Source organism: Rhinoraja longicauda, chromosome 40, assembly GCF_053455715.1.
Source record: "Rhinoraja longicauda isolate Sanriku21f chromosome 40, sRhiLon1.1, whole genome shotgun sequence".
Classification (NCBI taxonomy): domain Eukaryota; kingdom Metazoa; phylum Chordata; class Chondrichthyes; order Rajiformes; family Arhynchobatidae; genus Rhinoraja; species Rhinoraja longicauda.
In genome coordinates, this window is record NC_135992.1 from 6,743,781 (window position 1) to 6,764,973 (window position 21,193).

The window sequence follows — 21,193 nt, forward strand, 5'->3', positions numbered from 1 at the left end:
GGGTAAGCCAGACTTGCTTCCGAAATATGGCAGTGGCTCCTCGTCCCTTTCAGCTGCTCGAGGCTCTCAATTCTCCAGAAATTAGCGGAGTGAATCTTTTCTGGGTGACCTCTAATGCCACAGATAAGGGGCCAAAAACCATACCAAATATATCAGGTTAAGCCTTACCTACACCATGCACAATTGTAAAAATACTTTGTATTTCTAAACTCCAGCTCCCTTGTAAAGAATGCCATTTGCCTTCCTAATTGCTTGCTGTACCTGCTTGCTAAGTTTTTTGTATTTCATGCAAATCCATCCTGTGCTCTGCTCATTTGCAGTCTCTTTCCATTTAGATAATAGTCCGCTTTTAAGTTGCTTTTACTGAAGTTCACAACCGTATATTTTCTTTTGTTAAACATCAATTGTCAAGTTATTGCCCACAGGCAGAATCCATCTATATCCTAACTCCGACCCCTAACCGACTGATTTTGTTGTCATCAGCACTTATTTTTGTGTCATCAGCAACACTTTGTCCTCTTTTCCAAGTTACTAATGAAGGTACTAAATAATTGAGAGCCAATGACTGATTCTTGGGGAACTGCACTAGTCTCGTCCTTCCGCTTGGTCTGGAGAACTCATTCATTCTGACTTTGGCGATCTGCGCAGAACATAAAGGGTCTCGACCCGAAACGTCACCCATTCCTTCCCTCCAGAGATGCTGCCTGTCCCACTGAGTTACTCCAGCTTTTTGCGTCTATCTTCGGTTTAAACCAGCAACTGCAGTTCCTTCCTACACATAAACTTCAATCCATGTTAGTTTAGGTTTAATTTTGTCAGATGTACAGCAAAAAGCTTTATTTTGCATGCTATCCAAGAAGATCATGTATACCATACATGGAAACAATCAGCCCAAACTCAAGTACAATAGATACAGTAAAGGGGAAGATGCACATACTCCAATACCATGACCTGTGATCTTGTACACCAGCCTGCTATATGACACCTTAGCAAATACCTTCTGGAGTTTAATTTTCTGAAATCAACAAGTCCCCTTGTTTTGATTCTGCTTGCTATTTGCAAACATTTTCTTTTCATGAAATCATGTTGACTTAGTTTGATTGCACCAAGCTTCGCGAAAATTACTAGCTATATTTTTCCTTAATTATAGACTCTGTCACCTTGCCAATGCTAACTAAAGTTAGCGTTGGCAAGGCCTTGTTAGCGTAGGCCTTTAGTTGCCATCTTTTGTCTTCCTTGAATATTTGAATCACATTTGTGGTTTTCCAATCTGCTGGTATCCTCCTGGAACTCTTGAGTTGTGACAAACTTCACCCAATGTCTCCACTATTTCTATAGCTATTTCATGTAAAACTCTTCGGCGCAGTCCATTGTTTTCCAAAAACATACAGCTATACAGCATATGAACAGGCCCTTCAGCTTGCAATGTTTGTGCCAAACATGGTGCCAAGACCAATCTTTAGCTGCCTACAAGTTATCTGTATCCTTCTATTTCCTGCAGTGCCTATCTAAAAGCCTTTTAATTGCCACTATTGTGTCTGCCTCCACCACCATTTCTGGCAGGCGTTTCAGGCATTCACTATCCTCTGTGTAAAAAAATAATGCTCCACACATCTCCATTCAACAATGCTTGTCTCACCTTAACTCTATTTGATTTTTCCCTCCTGGGGAAAAAAAATTCTGGTAATATTTCTGCTTTTACCCTGCTTGTTTACCAATATCTTGTCCCTTATGACAGGAATTGTTATGTTCTTCCATGCTATGTAAACTAGTCAATTTTCCAATGTTGAGATATATGTGCAGTTCTCCACTAATGCAAAGTATTGATTTAAGCTATCTACCATTTTTGTTTCTCATTATTAATTTCCTAGTCACCCTCTCCAGGGTTTTTTCATTTTAGTTACCCTCTTCCTGTCTGTGAAGGAATGCCAACTGGGGGAGAGTGAGTAATACAAGTGATACTGTAAGAGGGTAAGAAAACAGCACAGTCAGTAGAACCGCAGCCTCAATACACCTGCGGTGGGTGCTGACTGTGTGGAGTTTGCACATTCCCTCTGTAACTGCATGGGTTTTCACTGAGCGATCTGGTTTCCTCCCACATCCTTAAGATTGGGTGGCACGGTAGCGTAGCGGTAGAGCGACTGCCTTACAGCGCCAGAGGCCCGGGTTTGATCCTGACTATGGGGCTTGTCTGTACGGAGTTAGTAGGCTCTCCCCGTGACATGCGTGAGTTTTCTCCGTTATCTTCGGTTTCCTCCCACACGCCAAAGTTGTACAGGTTTGTAGGTTAATTGGCTTGGTATAAATGTTAAAAAATTGTTCCAAGTGTGTGTAGGATAGTGTTAATGTGCGGGGATCGCTGGTCGGTTAGGACTTGGTGGGCCAAAGGCCCTGTTTCCGTGCTGTATCTCTAAACTAAAAAAACTAAACTAATTGGCTGGTTGATGGGTTTGTTGTTAACTGTAAATTTTCCTCATTTAAGTGGTAGAATCTAAAATTGATGGGAATATGGTGAGAATTAAAATTGAATTAATATAGGATTCGTGTTAATAGGTGGTTGATGGTCAGCATGGATTTTGTTGGTCAAAGGACTGTTTCTATGTTGTACTTCTCTGGTAAAAGGCAGGTGAATTTGGCGAAGCTATATCTGGAAGAGAAATAAATAGGAGACTAAATCTGAAATTATCAGCAGAGTGAAGAAAAGGTATGGTGGAAATATAAAGTATATGTAAAGTACATTTTACGTGGCTGATGGCCATGCAACATCTGATACCTCTCCACCATTCAGGGACCCAAATGGTCTTTCCAGCAGGAGCAGCAATTCCTCCAATTTAGTGTACCACATTTTGTGTTCACAGTGTGGGCTCCTCTACCTTTGGAGATACCAAATGCAGGTTGGATGATTGATTTGTGGAGCATTTGCTTTTGGTCCTCAGTTATGACCCAGAGAATATACATTATATTTCCATTCTGATGTATCAATCTGTGGCTCCTGTACTGTTACACGAGGCCAGAAAGGAATGACATCCCTTCTATCTGGGCATGTAGTAGCCTTCCAGACTGTATTGATTTCTCCAGATCTACATAACATAGTCCTTTCTCTTTGGATCACAACTGGTCACTTCTGCTTGTTACCCAATGTGATTTTTGGCTTGACCTTTTCCTCTTCAGTATTACAGCCTGACCTGCTGAGTATGTCCCACAGCCTTGCTAATAACAACACATAACAGACGAAGAGTAGTCTGCCTCAAACTGCCGCATTCACCCATTTGGTCTCACCCTATCATAATATTCCCTCTGTCCTCTCCATTAGTATTGAATTAAATACGGTGCCTGGGAAATGTATCATCTTACTTTAGAACTTGAAAGGGAGGGCTTAAATAGTGCTACTTGGACTTTTCGAAATTGATATCACAAAAAGGTAGAGATTATTGGGTAGATTTTCTCAATAAATGTCAAAAGAAGAATCATGGCGTGTTTCTCAATGATCAACTTAGAAAGTCCTTTGTTTGGCATTCAAGGAGTAAAAGGATCCAAATGAATGAAAGCTGCTACAAAAATCAGTTTAAAACAAAAACAAGGGCATTTGTCCAAAAACCTGCTCTTATTTAGACAATGTCTGTAATCAAGGGGAACAGCAGTCAAACAGTATTCTGGTTCAGCATTTGCTCTTCCTGAAACAAATTAAAGGATGTGTGAAACAGGATTAGGAATTCAATAATACTGCGAATGGAATGATCTTGTCCCCAGATCCTCTTTTCTCATGTCCCCAGAACTGTTGAATTCCCTTTCGGCTAAAAATCTGTTTTATAGACAATAGACAATAGACAATAGGTGCAGGAGTAGGCCATTCAGCCCTTCGAGCCAGCACCGCCATTCAATGCGATCATGGCTGATCACTCTCAATCAGTACCCCGTTCCTGCCTTCTCCCCATACCCCCTCACTCCGCTATCCTTAAGAGCTCTGTCCAGCTCTCTCTTGAAAGCATCCAACGAACTGGCCTCCACTGCCTTCTGAGGCAGAGAATTCCACACCTTCACCACCCTCTGACTGAAAAAGTTCTTCCTCATCTCCGTTCTAAATGGCCTACCCCTTATTCTCAAACTGTGGCCCCTTGTTCTGGACTCCCCCAACATTGGGAACATGTTATCTGCCTCTAATGTGTCCAATCCCCTAATTATCTTATATGTTTCAATAAGATCCCCCCTCATCCTTCTAAATTCCAGTGTATACAAGCCCAATCGCTCCAGCCTTTCAACATACGACAGTCCCGCCATTCCGGGAATTAACCTAGTGAACCTACGCTGCACGCCCTCCATAGCAAGAATATCCTTCCTCAAATTTGGAGACCAAAACTGCACACAGTACTCCAGGTGCGGTCTCACCAGGGCCCGGTACAACTGTAGAAGGACCTCTTTGCTCCTATACTCAACTCCTCTTGTTACGAAGGCCAACATTCCATTGGCTTTCTTCACTGCCTGCTGAACCTGCATGCTTCCTTTTGGCTTTGAATATATTCCGTGGCTTCCAGGGATAAAGAACTTTACCTTCTGAGAAACAAACATTCTTCATCATCACTGTGCTAATGGGCAGCCCTCTTCTTCTGATACCTATTCTGGATTCCCCAGTGAGAGAAAACTTGGTGTCCCAGAAGGTTTTATTTTATACATTCTGATATATGGCATAAACTCCTAAATTTTGGAAATAGTTATTCGCACACTAGTGTGTAGCATATACACCGATCAGCCAAATCATTATGACCACTGACAGGTAAAGTGAATAACATTGATTATCTTGTTACAATGGCACCTGTCAAGGGGTGGGATATATTAGGATATATAAGTGAACAGTCAGTTCTTGAAGTTGATGTGTTGGATACAGGAGAAATGGGCAGGAGTAAAGACCTGAGCGACTTTGACAAGGGGCAAATTGTTATGGCCAGACGACTGGGTCAGAGCATCTCTGAAATGGCAAGGCTTGTGGGGTGCTCCTGGTCAGCAGTGGTGAGCACCTACCGACGGTGGTCTGAGGAGGTACAAACCACAAACTGGCGACAGGGTGTTGGGCGCCCGAAGCTCATCGATGCGTGAGGGCAACGAAGGTTATCCTGTTTGGTCCGAACCAACAGAAGGTCTATAGAGTCACAAGTTACAGAAAATTTTAATGGTGGTCACGGGAGGAATGTGTCACAATACACAGTGCATCGCACCCCTGCTGTGCATGGGGCTGCACGCGGAGGACTAACAGCATATTAGGCAGGTGGTCATATTGCTTTGGCTCATCAGGTCATAATGTTTTGGCTCATCGGTGTATATAACATGTAAAATAGCATTGCAGCATTTCTGACATTCTAGTTGTAATGGGAATTTAATTAAATTTTATTTATGCAGCATATCTGGCTGCAATTCTTTAACCACCTTTTGATTGTACAGTAGATGTTCATAGTAACTTGAGAACACAGGATTTGGGGTATGTGCGGTACCTTATGTGCGGTACCTTGACAGGTGCCATTGTAACAACATAATCAATGTTATTCATTGAGTGTAATGACTGAGTGGTTATTTAAAAATGTCATTGTTACTGATGTGTGTGACATCAACATGTTAAATGTTATACATGCATTGACTATAGTATTTTAAAATTGGGAATCAGTTTTACCTGTAGTTTGGAAATTGAATGAAATCGGTATTTCATGGTTATGCATGGCATTTAGACCTGAAAATGTACCATGTGATGTATTGTTCCACTAATTGCCAAAGTTGATCATGCACATTGTTTCCTGATGGGTAAGGGGATCAAATCCCAAGCAACAAGAAATTTAAAATCAATGGGCAGCGAATGTGGAAGAGGGAAATGACTGAAACTAAGAGCCCATTAATCCAGGAAATATAGCTGCAAGGGTAAATGCTTCTTGGCAGAAGGAATCAAGGGATACGGTTAGAAGGTGGATGGTTAGAGTATTTCTAGCAAAATAAACTGTCTTGTTTAACCCAAATCAGAATTCTGTTCCTAAAAATCAAAATATTCTTAAAATGTAAGGTTGAAAGACAACAAACAGAATGCTCTGTGTACCAGTGTAATATCTTTTAATTCTCTTAACCTGTAAATGTGTAACACTGGACATATTGTTTTCTTGCCAGTTTAGTGGAAGAGGCAGAAAAAATGCAAGGCCTTTTCTACTTTAGTTTGGCAAGGAAAAAACTAATTTAAAAAAAATCAACCAATTGAGTACTCCAAGTGCATTGGAATTGCTCATTTTTCATTCCACTGCATATGATATTGTTTACACATCCAGGCTTGTACAAAGTGGTATGCGATAAGAAGGGGGCAATTTCTTTCCTTTTAACTTTCTGCAGATAGTTTTATTTTCTCCCATTTATTGCTTTGTATTTTTCCTCAGTTTAGATTAATACTAACAAAATTCTGAGGATAAGGAATTCTGTCTTTATGAGCAGGGCCTGGTGAACATTCAAGCTCTGGCTAGGGAGGGTTCAATAGTACTTTATTTGTCACATGTTCAGTGAAATTCATTTTTGTACACAGTTATTTTAAGTATCACTTTACACAAGAATTTAGATACATCTTAAATAAGGTAATAATCTGTTACATAAATATCAGACATTGATCACCTACAGAAAAATAGATTCTATCAACTACCCACGAAATAGTTTCTTTGTTGAATTCCCCACCGCCAACACGCTAGAGTCACCGATGACTGAATCTGACAATAAAAAAACTGCAGATGCTAGCAATCAGAAACATGAATGGAAAATGTTGGAAACACATAGGTGTTTCTAGGATTTTCTTATTTTATAAAACCATTGGTCAGAACCTTACCCAGACCAAACACGCACACAGGCGAATGTGTACGGGCACGTGGTTTTGGAGTACATCAGAACTGATAAGTGATACATCAAATGATTGTAGAAGTGTTTCCATCACTTAACAGATTTAAGTCAACAGTGTGTTGGAGTAATTTCCATTTGCCTGGATGGAGGGAGCTTCAAAACTGAGAAAATTAGATATTATATGAATATATGAATAGGCACAGGATTACACTGCCCTTCAAATTTGCCCTGTCATATAATGGCATCAAAGCTACTCTGGTTGTAACTGCAACTTCATGTTCCTGTCTACCTGTGATAACCTTTCAGCACCTTGCTTATCAAGAATATAAAAATGTTCAGAAACTGCTTTCAATGACAAAGTGAATTCTAAAGATTCACAGAGATAAAAATATTGGCCTAATCACTCTTTTAAATGGATAACCCCATATCTTTAAACAGTAATCCTTCCGCAAGAGGAAATATTTTCCGAATAATTCCTTGGGATCATGTATGTTTCAATCAAGTCCTTCTCACTCTTCTAAACACGCCCATTTGATTGGTAGCCCATTCACCATATTACTTAGTCATTCCATGACTGGTGTGATAAGGGCATGGAATATACCAAATACAAAATGGAAGCATTTTATCATTTTGCCAAACGACTGTTAATGGCACAGCCCGTTGGTTTTTACCACCTTGTAGGGGATGCTAAACAGGAAAATTGGACAACCAAGGCACCCCGAGTCAGACAATATCATGTCTTGGAGATGTATTGGCAATCCTTCGTTGTCATAGAATGAAAGCCAGAGTCTCCCCAACAAGCAGAGTTAGACTGCAGCAGCTCAAGCAGCTCATCATTATGTATTACGGGTAAATGGGGATGGGCATTTAGTACTAGCCTTACTAAATGAATACATTTATGTGAATGAATAAATAAATAAAAATAACTCAAAGATTATAGTTATATGAGCTGAATTATAGTTATATCAGTCTGAAGAAGGGTCTCGACCCAAAACGTTACCCATTCCTTCGCTCCTGAGATGCTGCCTGACCTGCTGAGTTACTCCAGCATTTTATGAAATAAACACCTTCGATTTGTACCAGCATCTGCGGTTATTTTCTTACACTACATAGTTATATGAGCAAGTTTATTTTATAAAATGATTTTTATTTCTGTCTTATCCATGCCTCCTGCAGTGATCTGGGGATTTCCGGACATTTAAACTAAAGTGCATGGGAATACCATTATATCAAATTTCCCTTAGGTCAGGCATTATTGTACTTGGAACTATATTGCCTTTTCTTCATTGCCATTGATTCAAATTCCTAGAACCCCCAACCTAGACTGCAGTGTTTCAGTCTGTTTGCTCCTGAGTGGATATGCTCTCTTGTACTTCTGTTTATTTGCATTCTACTGAAATTGCTCGGGTGCAACATAACATCAGCAAGATGATGTCATTGACTGAGTGACAGTACATTCAAATCCAGACCTCTTCCTACATCCATATACCTACAGTTTCTAACAAGAGATTCTCAATAATGTAATCAACACTTGCAAAGGGGGTTGAATTTGTTCTTTTGTTTGATATGCTCACCGCAGAAGCAAATTACAAAACCTATACTGAATCAATTATCTTTTCCTCTAGCAGAAACGGAAAATCTGAGGCCAGCATAATACTATCCATACATTCACCGGCTGGTTAAAAACAGGGGCGCTAAAAATATGGCATCCGATTCTATACAATTTGTCTTTTACCTCACCATTGAAAAGCATAGATGTAGTATTTAAATTGCCTTTATGCTGCATTTGACTGAGCACAGGACTACCATTGCAAATCCATTTATGAGTTTATTGCTCAATTCCAGCCAAATGTACAAGAGCCAGGTAATAGTCACAGTGGTCTTAACAACATGAAAGCAGCTTGATGCTTTTAAGTCTAAATTTTAACAAGTAAAAAATTCATTGTTCTACCTGGGACATATGACAATAAAACACTCTTGACTCTTGACTAGATTGATCTTGTTTGCTAACACCTGGCTAGCCAAAATTAGAGGCATAATTGAGGCATTTGTTGCTATTGAAATTAACTAGAAATGTTACTCATTGAAGTTGGTCTGTGTAAGGTTATTTGGGTGGAATGTGACAATGGCAGGTTCTGGTGGAATGTTAGGATTCTGCTCACGAAGGAAACACTGCACCTTAATCTTTCGAGAGTGATTCAGAAATGATGTTAATGGCGAATATTTGTTGGGTGCCGAAGCTAAGGGCTGCTACAATGGAGCTTCCAGGAAACTCCTGAATGGATAGTGGATTATTGAAAATGTGACTGATACAATAAAATTGCTGATACAGGTCATGTGTACGATGCATTGAACACACAATGTGGAAAGTTCAACACTGTGTTTATGGAGCACCACGAATTGAAAGAGAGGAGTGCTGCTTATCTGTGTGTCTGGTGAAAGAGATAGCTTTTGCAGGAAGGCAGTGGAAGAGTTAATGTTGTTGCTAAGTTGCAGATTGCTCTGGTGCTGTACGCAGAGGGATTAACCTTACAGGGTCCTGCTGCATGTTAGAACATGTAAACTACCAATCAGATTGCCTGTGCTTCTGGGGAAGGTGGGACTCAGCCTCCCTCTCCCTCTGCCTCTCTCTCTCTCTCACCCCACCCCCGAATGATTGATGGGACAGTAGATCACATGACAGCCTCTCTCTGAAGGTCACAAATAAAAGCTTCCCACAGAAGCTGGCTCTTAAGTTCCTGCCAAAATGGCCGCCGCAGTCTCTGCTGGCTTTTGAGCGTTTGTTTTTTTTAAAAAGAGAAGAGAGAATCCGTTTTTTTGATTTAATATTCTTCTTTTGCTCTTGCCTTGAATGCCTCAACTTGCTGGATCCTTGCACTGCTGCACTTTATGAGGTTTGTGGCTGATGCCCGTGCCTGTGGGCTGGGCTTTTTAAAGAAAAAAAATTCAAGAACAGTGTTTAGTCTGTCTGGCAGCAAACAGCTACAGGGTTGGAATCTGGGCCTGGTTTAAGAAGGCCACAGCCATTTTATGAAAACTGGTCGGTGGGAGGGGAAATGGTGGCTTTAAACTTTAAAGATGCTCTTGCTTTTCAAAAGTCAGGAAGGTTGACGATTCTGCAAAATACCGCCATGCTGCAAATGAGCAGTTGCTGATAATTTTTCATTGCGAGTATGTATTGTGTAGCATAGCACTGAATGCTAAGTTTATTTACCCCCCAAAGTATCTTTCTCTAGTGCGGTTGTACAAATCTTTGAAATAAATAGCAAGTTGGCACAAGGAGAATTATTCTTGCACCAGTCATTTTAATCATGGAAAAAGGTTTTTTTTCCTTTTGGCAAATACGCTATCTGACCAGTTTGGGTTGATCTGCAAACTGCCAAGTGACACGGTTGAACTTATTTACAACACTGGGGTAGTCTGGCTAATTATAATTTCAAGACTTCTAGTAAATCAGCATTGTCAAGCTGTTATTATCTGGAATGTTTATAATTTAAAATTTAATTTACATTACATCTGTTTTTATTGTAAAAAAGATACAGCAGTCTCTCTGCAGTTTTTAAATTAGTTGCGTTGGTTCGGTCCAGAAACTGTTTCATTGTTACTCAGTCAATTAACAGTGAAAGACCTGGTTGTGATCTTAGTCAGGGAATTCCATATTCAAATTAAACTCCAGTGTGAACTTCCATAAGGTGCTGCATTTTTGTACTCCGTAGTTTTCTTTGGATACTGCAATACTATGCTATACCTTGTCTGTGATATGCTCTGTTTTGAAAGCCGGGGGGGAGGGGGTTGAATGGTGGTTATACTGTTGGTGGTCTGATGGGCGAAAGCTGTTCGTTTTAACAGGAAGGTCATGGGTTCAGTTTTTTGGATCTGAGAGGTACTTTAATCTTCCTGTACTCTTGCTGGTAGTTGGGAGGGATTGCAGTAATGGAGTAAGCGACTTGGGAAAGAGAATGATAAAGATTGACGGTTGGGCGCATGGAAGCATTATGACAGTAATAATCGGATGGAGTCATGAAGAATGCGTCTATTTGTATTAATGGGTGAATGACTGAAATGGAACTGGTAAAATTCATTGGGTAGACACAAAATGCTGGAATAACTCAGCGGGACAGGCAACATCTCTGGAGAGAAAGTGGATGACGTTTCGGGTCGAGACCCTTCTTCAGACTGTCGGGAGTGGGCGGGACAGAGATGGAATGTAGTCGGGCACAGTAAGACTGGTGGGAGAACTGGGAAAGGGGAGGGGATGGAGAGAGAGGGAAAGCAAGGGCTTTTGAAGTTAGAGAAGTCAATGTTCATACCGCTGGTGTGTAAGCTACCCAAGCGAAATACGAGGTGCTGTTCCTACAATTCATTATCATATCTTTAAACTTTCTAAGAAATATATACTTGTGATGTGTATTCTTTGGAACAACTATGAAAATAGATTTGCAGTGCAACTGTTATTCAGGAGATTGGAAATGAACTAGTGGGAATTAATACCAAACTGAAGTTAAATGCATTAACATGGATTGAATAAGGGAAATGAGATTTGTTGAAGATGAATAAGGTCCAAAAGAGTTTGATGAATAACAATGTTAATGAGATTGATGATATAAATAGATTTTTTAAAAGGGAAGCAATAAAGACAAGGGGGTATGGTATACCTGATACTATACATCTATATACTAAAACTCTCGTTTGTTTGTTTGTTCCTGAACTACAGCCAAAACGGTACAGGATAGTGTGACAATTTTAGGCCCACCTTACTCACCGTCGTCCCTTTGGTGCTAATGGATGAAGTTTCATTGAAATCGGTGTTATATTTTTTAAGTTATTCACATTTTAACGTTTAAATCTATCTCCTAAGGTGGGAGGAGGGAGGGGGGGGATAAGTGGAGTTGACGGGGATGGAGTGGGGGGGGGGGGGGGGGAGGGTAAGGGAAGGGGCGGGGGAGGGAGGAGGAGAGGGTGCTGCACCAATTTAGGAGAGGTTTGGGCCCAATGGGTCCACTTGGTCTAGTATGCAATTAAGGCAGAGAAGAGAAAGGATCTAGCGAAGCAAAGAAGCAAAATCAATGAGAGCAAGCAAAGGGCAGAAAACATTGATGTTGTTTATAGACCCCCAAACAGTTGAGGCAATGCAGAGTATAAACCAGGAAATAAGGAGCATGGTACAAGGATAATGAAATAATCTTGAATGATTTTAATCTGGAAATTGATAATTAGAAGTGGTAGTGTGGAGGATGAATTAAATTGGTTTTCTAGATCGGTATATTGAAGAATGTATGAGGGAACAGGCTATTTTAGATCTAGCTTTATGCATTGAGAAAGAAACAATACTAGATCTAAAGTTTTTAAGCAATAATCATAATATGTTAGCATCTTACATAAAAAGAGAAAATTATTTAGTTTAATCTGAAACTCGAGTCTTAAATCTGAATAAAGCAAGCAACAATTGGATAAAGAGTGTTAGCTCTGCCATATTGGGAAAGGTACATTATGTTTATCATATATTTTAATGGATTAGATTTAAAGAATTAATATAGTTCTCAAATAATATATATTCCCTTTTAAACTAAAAGAATATCAACAAAAATGTCCGGTTGTGGTTATAATATAGCTAAGTATAAAATCAAAGGAATAAGCATGTAATGTTGCTTAAAATTAAGTTAAGCTGGAGGAGAGGTGACATTTCAGCAAAGGAAGATCAAAGCTTTTATCATGAAAATGAAAAGTAGAACATGAGCAAGAACAGGTTATAAAATAACAGATTATTACAAAGCAACTATAAATGTGTAACAGAAAAGATTAGCTACAGTTAATGTAGGCAATTTAAAGACCGAGGCGGAAGAAATTGTTTCAGGGGGAAGGAAATGAGAAAAATTAAACATATATTTCTGCCTGCCTGGAAGAGGACTGAGGAAAACATGGAAATTCTGGAGAGAGATGGGTTTAACACAAATGTGGAGATTAAAAATATAAGTATGGGAAGAGCTAATAGCCTGAAAGATGATAAATCCCCAGGATCTGATTGCTTGAATCTTAAAGGCTTTGATAAAGGCTACTGGAGAATAATGGATGCACTGATTGTCATCCTCAAAATTCCATAGATTAGAGAATGATTCCCACAGACTGGAAAGTAGCAAACGTAACTCCACTATTGAAGAAGGGTGGGGGAAGGGAGGGAAAGAGAGAAGAGAGAAAACGGGGGACAATAGATCACTTGGCATGAATCAGTAGTGGGGGAAGTGCTGGTTTCAATTATCAAAGTAGTGGTAACAGGACACTTGACAAATAATTGGATTAGGCAGGCTTAGCATAAATTTATGAAAGGGAAATTTTATTTGACAAATCTATTTTTTTAAAGGTTGTAATCAGCAGCGTATAAAATGTACAGTCAATTAAAGTGATGTTTTGGGAGTTTGGGAAGGTCTTCAATAGTTTGCCATACAAAAAAATGATTCAATAAAATTAGAGCACAGGTGGCACAGCTGTAGAATTGCTGGCTAACAGCGCCAGAGACCCGGGTTTGACCCTAACTACAGGTGCTGTCTGTACGGAGTTTGTACGTTTTCCCTGTGACCGCATAGGTTTTCTAAGAGATCTTCTGTTTCCTTCCACACTCCAAAGATGTGCAGGTTTGTAGGTTAATTGGCTTGGTATAAATGTAAAATTGTCCCTTGTGTGAGCGGGGATCCCTGGTCATTGCAGACTCGGTGGGCTGAAGGGCCTATTTCTGTGCTGTATTTGAACTAAACTTTTAAAAAAAGGTATTGCAGGTAATGGATTGTTGTGGGCTGGTTAAAGGACAGAAAACAATAAATTGTTTTTCAGTTGGGATCTTGTGGCTAGGTGGTAGCTTTGATGAAGTTCCATTTGTTGTCAATCTATACCTATGATTTGGTTGAGGGAATCAAATGTAATGTGAAATTTGCTGCCATTAAGCTGGATATAGTTGTAGGGTGTGCAAAGGATGTAGATAGGATTTTTGGTAGGATGGGGAGGGGGTGGGGGTGATTATACCCAGACTAAGTGACTTGACAGATGATATATAACACGGGGAGGGGGGAACAAATCATCCATTATAATAGAAAAACAGAAGAAGTAAATAATTTTATTAAATGCAGAGGGCTTTCATCAGAGCAAAAGGAAGGCAAACAGTACTTTGGAGGATTAAATACAAGTGTAGAAAAGACCCTGCAATTGTATAGGGTACTGGTACTAATTTTATCTTGATATGATGAAGATATGGTGTACCAATCAGGTCTCCCTTCCTAAGGAAGGATATGCTTCCAAATGGAATACAACAAAGGTCAATAGTTTTCTGATCAGTCTGAAGAAGGGTATTGATCTGAAACATCACCTGTTCATGTTCTCCAGATATGCTGCCTAATCCACTGAGTGACTCCAGCACTTTTTTCTAAACCAGATTCTGCAGTTTTCTGAGTTGGTGGCTTTGTTGTGTGAAGCAGATTGGATTTGCATACACTCTTGGTATCAGAAGATTGAGAGGTGCTGAGATGTTGTTTCCTTTGGCTAGGGTGTTTGCCTGTGGAGGCCATGCACAAAATTGGCCACGAATCATAGTGTGAGCAGTAGGTTCATACTTTGTGACTGACTAATAGTTTTAATGTGGCAGTTGGGTGGCATGTGCCCAATTGATATCCCCCCAAATTGAATCCAAACCCTGTATTATTTGAACCTCATTGATTTTGTTCTTTCTACTGAAAAGAATTGTACAGATGTAATGAAAGCAAAACCACAAATTTGTAGAGATAGCCTGCTAGGATTATCTCTGAAACCATTTCTGAAATATTAACTCTGTACTAAATGGTCGACCTTTTGTGTGGTCTCATAATCAGGCCAAGAGAACATCCCAAATCAAAAGGGAAATGTAAAGTGATGAGTTTCTTGATTATTGGCCTCATTGCAAAATATCCTAGGCAGAGACCAACCAGCACTTTTATTTAACATAGAAAGCACTTCAGAGCAGTTAAAAGGCCAGAAATTGAGTGATTAGTTTTTAATATGTTTAGTGCTGTATATCTTTAATGCATTTGATTTTTAGATGTCTTGTGCTTTGCATTTGAGCATTTGGAGCCTGGAATTGTCTTGAGCAAAAGAGTACTTTCATTGGAAATACAGATCAGTTTGATCACAACATAAATTAATAACAGACTGCCCTTTTTTTCTGAGCAGTTATGGTGACTACTTGATAACATTGTGAATCTCTGATTAGAATGTGCTCAGACAGAAGTAATGTCTTATCTTCTTGATTATAAAATGGAACGTATTTGACTAAAGTCTTGACCCGATTCCATGTGGGTGTGGACATGCAGGTGAAATTAATGAAATTTGCACAGGTGAGAGGCTTCATGCAACGTTAAAATGCAAATTAGTTCGAGAGGGAGCTTGGGAAGTCGGATCAATATCAGAAGAAAAAGCAAGCAGTACCGTGTATATGTGCATGGTTAAAATTTGTTAACTTGATAGATCAGATTCAGGACCAGTAACCCAAAGGCCTGGTTCATTGATTTGGAGGCATGTTTAAATCTCACCATGGCAGATAGGGTATTTGCGCATGTGGGGGGGGGGGGGTAAACTAGTATCAGTAATGGTGATCATAAAACTACCAGATTATTTAAATTTCATCTGATTTGCAAATGTACTTTAGAGGAAGAGATGTGCTGCTCTTGCCTGTCTGACCTGTATGTGACTTCATATCCACAACAATGTGGTTGATGCCTAACTTCCCTCAGAAATAGTCAAACAAGCCATTTAGCTCAAAGACCATTAAATAGCAATAAATAGCAACACTCACTTCCCCGACCGAATCCATTTGAAGAAATATAAACACTTCCCAAGAATAGGGATTATGAACATAAAATATTTATTTTACCAATCAATAAAGATCAGTGACCTGATAAAAGAATAAATGCACAATCGTGACAAAATGTATTCTTCTAATATTTCACACAAAATGATTAGAAAAGTTTATAATTCTAATATATCCCCAAATGGAAATGCTTACTATTTCCCCAATTTCATCATGTGGATTATAGCTTGCAAATATTAAATCAGTATCATACTAATCAGTCACGATCTGTTGCTTAGTTTGGCTTTTCAAAAATCTTTAGTTTGTCGAGATTTTATTATTTATTTCCTATGTTGTATTCTTAACATTGGATCGAAGGCAGAATGCTAATGAGTTATTATGCCATAGTGGGTAGATGGGCCACAACTGGGGCCAGGTGAGCAATCCAGCAGAGTCCAGGGATAAACACTTAACCATTAGCGATCAGCAGCTTGAAATATGCTCATCTCTCTTCCCACCACTTGTCATGAGAAACTGAGGCAGACTTTATTATCTACAGTAGGAAACTGAAAGCATGCCAGTGTTTTGTCACTGAACCATGATTGCAGTCCTTACAGCTTCTATGATTATTTCTGCCTCTTAGAATCGTGTGACAAAGAAATAGGCTCTTCTACCCGTTGTTTTACTGGTAGCTTTTTGAAAGTGCAATCACAATAGTGCTATCACATGGATTTCCTCTGAGTGTTCTGGTTTCCTCCCACATCCCAAAGACATGCAGGTTTGTGGGTTAATTGGCCTCTGTAAAATTCCCTTTAATGTGTAGGGAGTGGATAACTTGCTGTATCTCTAAACTTTAAAAAAAGTCTGAGAATTAAAGATGAAATCTTTTTTCTGGCACATTGATACCTTGCCATTACTGACTGCCTCAGTTTAAAAACAAAACAGTGCATACTGAAAACCTTAAATCAGGGTGTGCAAAAAGCAATTCAACATTACGGTCGGCAATCCTTCGTCAGAATTGGGAAAGAAAGAGATACATTTTCTGCAGGAGAAAAGATGGGAGAGGGGTGTGTAGAACAAAGGGATTGTCTGTTAGGAGGTGTCAAAATTACTTAATGGCTTCATTTCAAAACTGGCCCAGAAGTACACAATCACCAAAAAATTTGTAATCCAAAGATTTAACCTCACCGTCCAACTTATTTTTCCTTGAGTGTTCACATGAATAGATACAATTGGTGCAAATGGACTACATTGTAACAACTTTTGGGGTAGAACTGGTTACCAGCCAACAAATCCATTGGAGCGTGTGATTTTCTATTTATAATTCCTTTCTCGTATTTGCTTAAGAGGTTTTAACAGTTGTGGAGTTTGATTGGTTCCATGCGCACATTAGTCCTGTAATTTATTAGGAACTCCCTTGCTGTAATAATTTCAACAGTTCCACTGCATGTGCCCTTCCTTCATGTCAGCATGGACGCAGCATCGTCTCTGCTTTTTTTCCCGTGCTTCGTTTCTGGAAAAACTTTTCATTTGTCTTATTCTTTATGGTTCACTAAGATACATTGTATTTAAAATGAATCTTCAGTAGACATCACCGTGATGTGGATTGTAAAGCAGGAGTGCCTTTGGGTTGGCTGTTGTTTAAGTCAAATAGGTACACCATGCCATGCAGGATTCTCCGGTTATAGACTTTAAACTGCATTTGAATATCCTTTACACACTGTTATTAGTGATATTTCTTGTTCTCTCGTGCTGTTTGAGTTATTGTTTTCAGTTCCCATGAATTGAAATCAAGATATTGGATTGGATTATTGGATTTCACTTTCATTTCTATGTGGTTGTAATGTGTTCAGTATGACATTTCTCAAGCAGACTTTTGATACCAAAGTTCTTGGCCCGGGGCTCATTTTCTCTTTCCAGTTTTGCTTTTGAATTTGTAAGGCAAAAAACTGAGCATTTAAATTTGTTCTGACCTGGCTGCCTGTTGGTGGAATTGTTTAGAGTAACCAAAATTGAAGGAATTGGAGGCAGGGAACTAGCTGTATTTACCCAACTGAAACATGTAGAATTTCCTTAATGAGCCAACACTGTGTCTGGTGATTATCCTTGACTGTGGAAACAGCACTGGTTGTGCTCCAAGAATCCTGAAAAGATAGGAAGGGTACACTGGAAAGGTGTCGAGGATAATTGATTCCATATAAGTTCATGCTTTGGGAAATGTACTAATTTGAATCCCATTTCAATCTCTAATCTATATATTTTTTAAAGGCAGATTGTTGGTGAGGGTGGGACTCAGCTTAGGTTGCTGTACTCTGTGCACATACATACATGTTTTGTATGCATACATGCATACAGGATTGAAATTTGTTCAGAATCTGACGTTGATCTCCATTCAGGCTTAGAGGTAAAGGGTGGCAATATAATTAATCGAGATAATAGAGAATGGTTCAGGATTGCAAGTAGAAAATATTTATGCTCAGAATGGCGATCTATCTGGCTTGGATATTCTAAATAATGGATATTGCTGAAATTCTGGGATTTATCATGAGATCCTATATTTATAGGTTTTGCATGCCTGAAATTTGTTTATAATGGGTCACTGAGCATGTCTCTAATATACATATATTTCTACCATCCGACACATTGCAGTAGCTTGCCTTTGTATTGTGAAACCATATTCTCCTCCTCTTTGAGTTGATGCAGCATTTTCTGTATCCCTGACTAGCTATATGTGGTCCCTGCCAATATATGCTGAACCTTATGGGTACTTTGCTTATTTGCACATTTCAGTGGATGTGAGAGAGCTTAGGTTTGATTGTGTGCTCTAAAGCTTTGTGGATTCATGATTAAGTGAAGTGCAAAATGAAGAACTGGCTTAGTGCAAAGAAAACAGATATTTCTTTTTTGAAGGGATAGGTTGAATCTTGGAGTTGGCTCATGTCTGGGTGCATGGCTTAGTGAATTGTACTGCTGATGGGTGGGTGGAAGTGGATCATAAATTTAATGTGGAGGTTGGCTCGGTTGTGGAAACATAAATCTGACACTGACTGCAGACAGATTCATTCCAAAGGAACTGGAGTGTGCTTCAATGCAGCTGCTTGTTTTTTTTCAATGGTAAAAATTGAGCTTTTGAAAAAAATGGTTTCACTGAAAATAATACTCTTAACATCAGCATGTCAGACAAGAGAATAGTTTGTTTAGGCATTACTGTAGACTGGGATTCATATATAACTAAATAGGAATGAATTCTGAGCAGAGATGGACATTTAAAAGGTGATAGATCTTTAAAATGAAACATCATAAAGGCATAATGGCTTCTTTACATGTGTGAACTAAATATTTTTGAGTTATTTTGATATCCTGACAGTGTGCTCAACAAAGTTTTTTTTGCTGGGATGCTGCACTTCCAAGTTTTTGAGGGGTAATGTTGTAATTCAAGATCGGATTTATTGCTGATTCAGAAATAAATTGATGCAACAGAACACCTACCTATTCCGATTGTAAATGTAATGGTGAGGCCACCACTGATTCCCCACTCCAAGTTTTTGATTTTATTTGCTGACTATTTGTGAACCCGTATCTAAATTCAAGTGGGTATGTTCAGTTTCACTCTGAGGAAACACACAAGACCTGTTGTCAGCTGTAGCAAGGTCACCAGATGAGACAAAGTTTCTGTTTTTAGTTGTTATGACATTTGTTGCCCTGAGGGAATTTAGTATAATTTGCATAGCTTGGGGACTAATGTCACCATTGGTACCATGAAAGACACGGGTAGCAGGTCCTCTTTCCTCATTAAGAAGACAGTTGGTTTTTATGACATTACTGTAACTATTTGATCTTCTTTTCCCTTGTGATGGTCTGCACAAGATCAATTATTAAACTGTTTCAGAACTAGGTTTTGAAAACTTGTGAAAAAAGACAGAGCTGGAGTAACTTAGCAGGTCAGGCAACATCCCTGGAGGACCTGGATAGGTGGCAGTTCAGTTGGAACCCTTCTTCAGACTGATTGTTGGGGAGGAGGGGGAGAAATAAAGCTGGAAGAGTGACTGGGTTGATCTCATCAGCGATCATCTTCATCTCCTCTTCCTTCAATCCCTTGGTTTAAAGGATGATTTGCTTCCATTCATGTTCTTTGGATTCTGATTATATCAACTATGTATATAATAAATTATTATAATTTCTAATTGTAGACTTGGGCTTTTACTCCACGTTATCATGAGATTTGTATAGTTTTTAATGCAAAGCTTTTTATATGAACTTGGACTTTCAGTACAGAGCTACGCTTTGTCTTTTGATTTGAAAATGGAAATTCACTTTACTTTCAGTATCCTCAGATAGAAATTAAGAATATGTTATTATATGGAATTGTACTTATTATGGTAAATGTTTATTTAGTTATATATAGTTGGTGAACACCTAAAGATAATTACCACCACATTTCATAATGGAATTGGGAAGTTATCCGTAAATGCAATCTTTTCCCTATTTATAAAAGATTTTCTGTCATATCAGGAAATTGGGAATGTAGTCATTAGATTTAAATGCTCCTCTCTGAACAACTGCATGAAAATTAGTGTGATTCGGTGTGATGTGCATTCTACATGTAAAAGTTATTACGATGGAGCAATACTAAAATACCCTTGTATCGAGCTATTTTCCCCACCTTCTCTCATCATCCCAGTCCCCTGCTACTTTCTCCTCTATATGATCCAAAGTCTCATATTTCCCTTTTATCCCCCTTCTTTCTCGTCCCCCTGTCCTCTTCCATATCCTGTCCTCTGGTTGTACATTTCACTCCTTATCTTGGACACCTTTTGTCTCTTTATTACCACTATCCTTTGTCATTTACTCTGCCCATCTATCAATCATTCCTTGTCCCCTCAACTGTATCCACACATCACATGCCAGGCTTTGTCCCACCCTCATCTCTTTTCTCAATGTTCCCTAATTCACCAATCACATTATATAGCAGAACTACCGTTACACCCAAGTTGTACAGTTGGTGTTCATGCTTCTGTAAGCTATTTGCTGAATGAGGAAAAGTTTCACATGGTTACTTGTTCTTACCAATAAAGCATGATGAATGGTCTTTGGCATGGATAGGTAATGATGTGCAGGGCACCAGGAAATTGCCAAAACAGTTCATTTGTTCGGATAAAGACAACTCTAAGCATTCAATCCTTCCTTCAGTGGTGCATCCTTTTGTAGCCTATAGGAATGACTGATAAAAGATGAACTTGCCATCGACTGCCACATCTGGAGAAATGAATGGGAAAATAATTATTGTGGAGTTATATGTTGAAGACCAAGCAGTTCTCCCATGCCATCGAAAAGGTCTTCAAATTTCAACATGAGGAATAAGAAAAGTCCATCAACCATAATGAAATTCAGCTTTACAGTCATTTGGTCCCTGTTGATATCATAAATTATTTGGTCTCCTTTTGTTTTTTGGAGGGGGAATGGGTAATGCACATGGCAGAGAAGGTGGAAGCAAATAAATACATAATATTTGAACAAGAGCCCATGTTTATGCAACTG

At 39.1% G+C, this 21,193-nt stretch overlaps 1 protein-coding gene across 7 annotated transcripts in view; it reads left to right on the top strand.

The window, feature by feature from the left end:
• LOC144611443 (trinucleotide repeat-containing gene 6B protein-like) overlaps positions 1 to 21,193 on the top strand; it is a 162,997-nt gene that overhangs the window by 46,589 nt on the left and 95,215 nt on the right. The window contains exon 1 of one of the 7 annotated variants that reach the window (XM_078430542.1): positions 9,600 to 9,743. The exons of the other annotated variants lie outside the window; for them this stretch is intronic. Coding sequence (XP_078286668.1) covers positions 9,739 to 9,743 — 5 coding nt within the window. The 5' untranslated portion in view covers positions 9,600 to 9,738. Of the gene's footprint in view, positions 1 to 9,599; positions 9,744 to 21,193 lie in introns of those variants that run through there. 7 annotated transcript variants of the gene reach the window in all.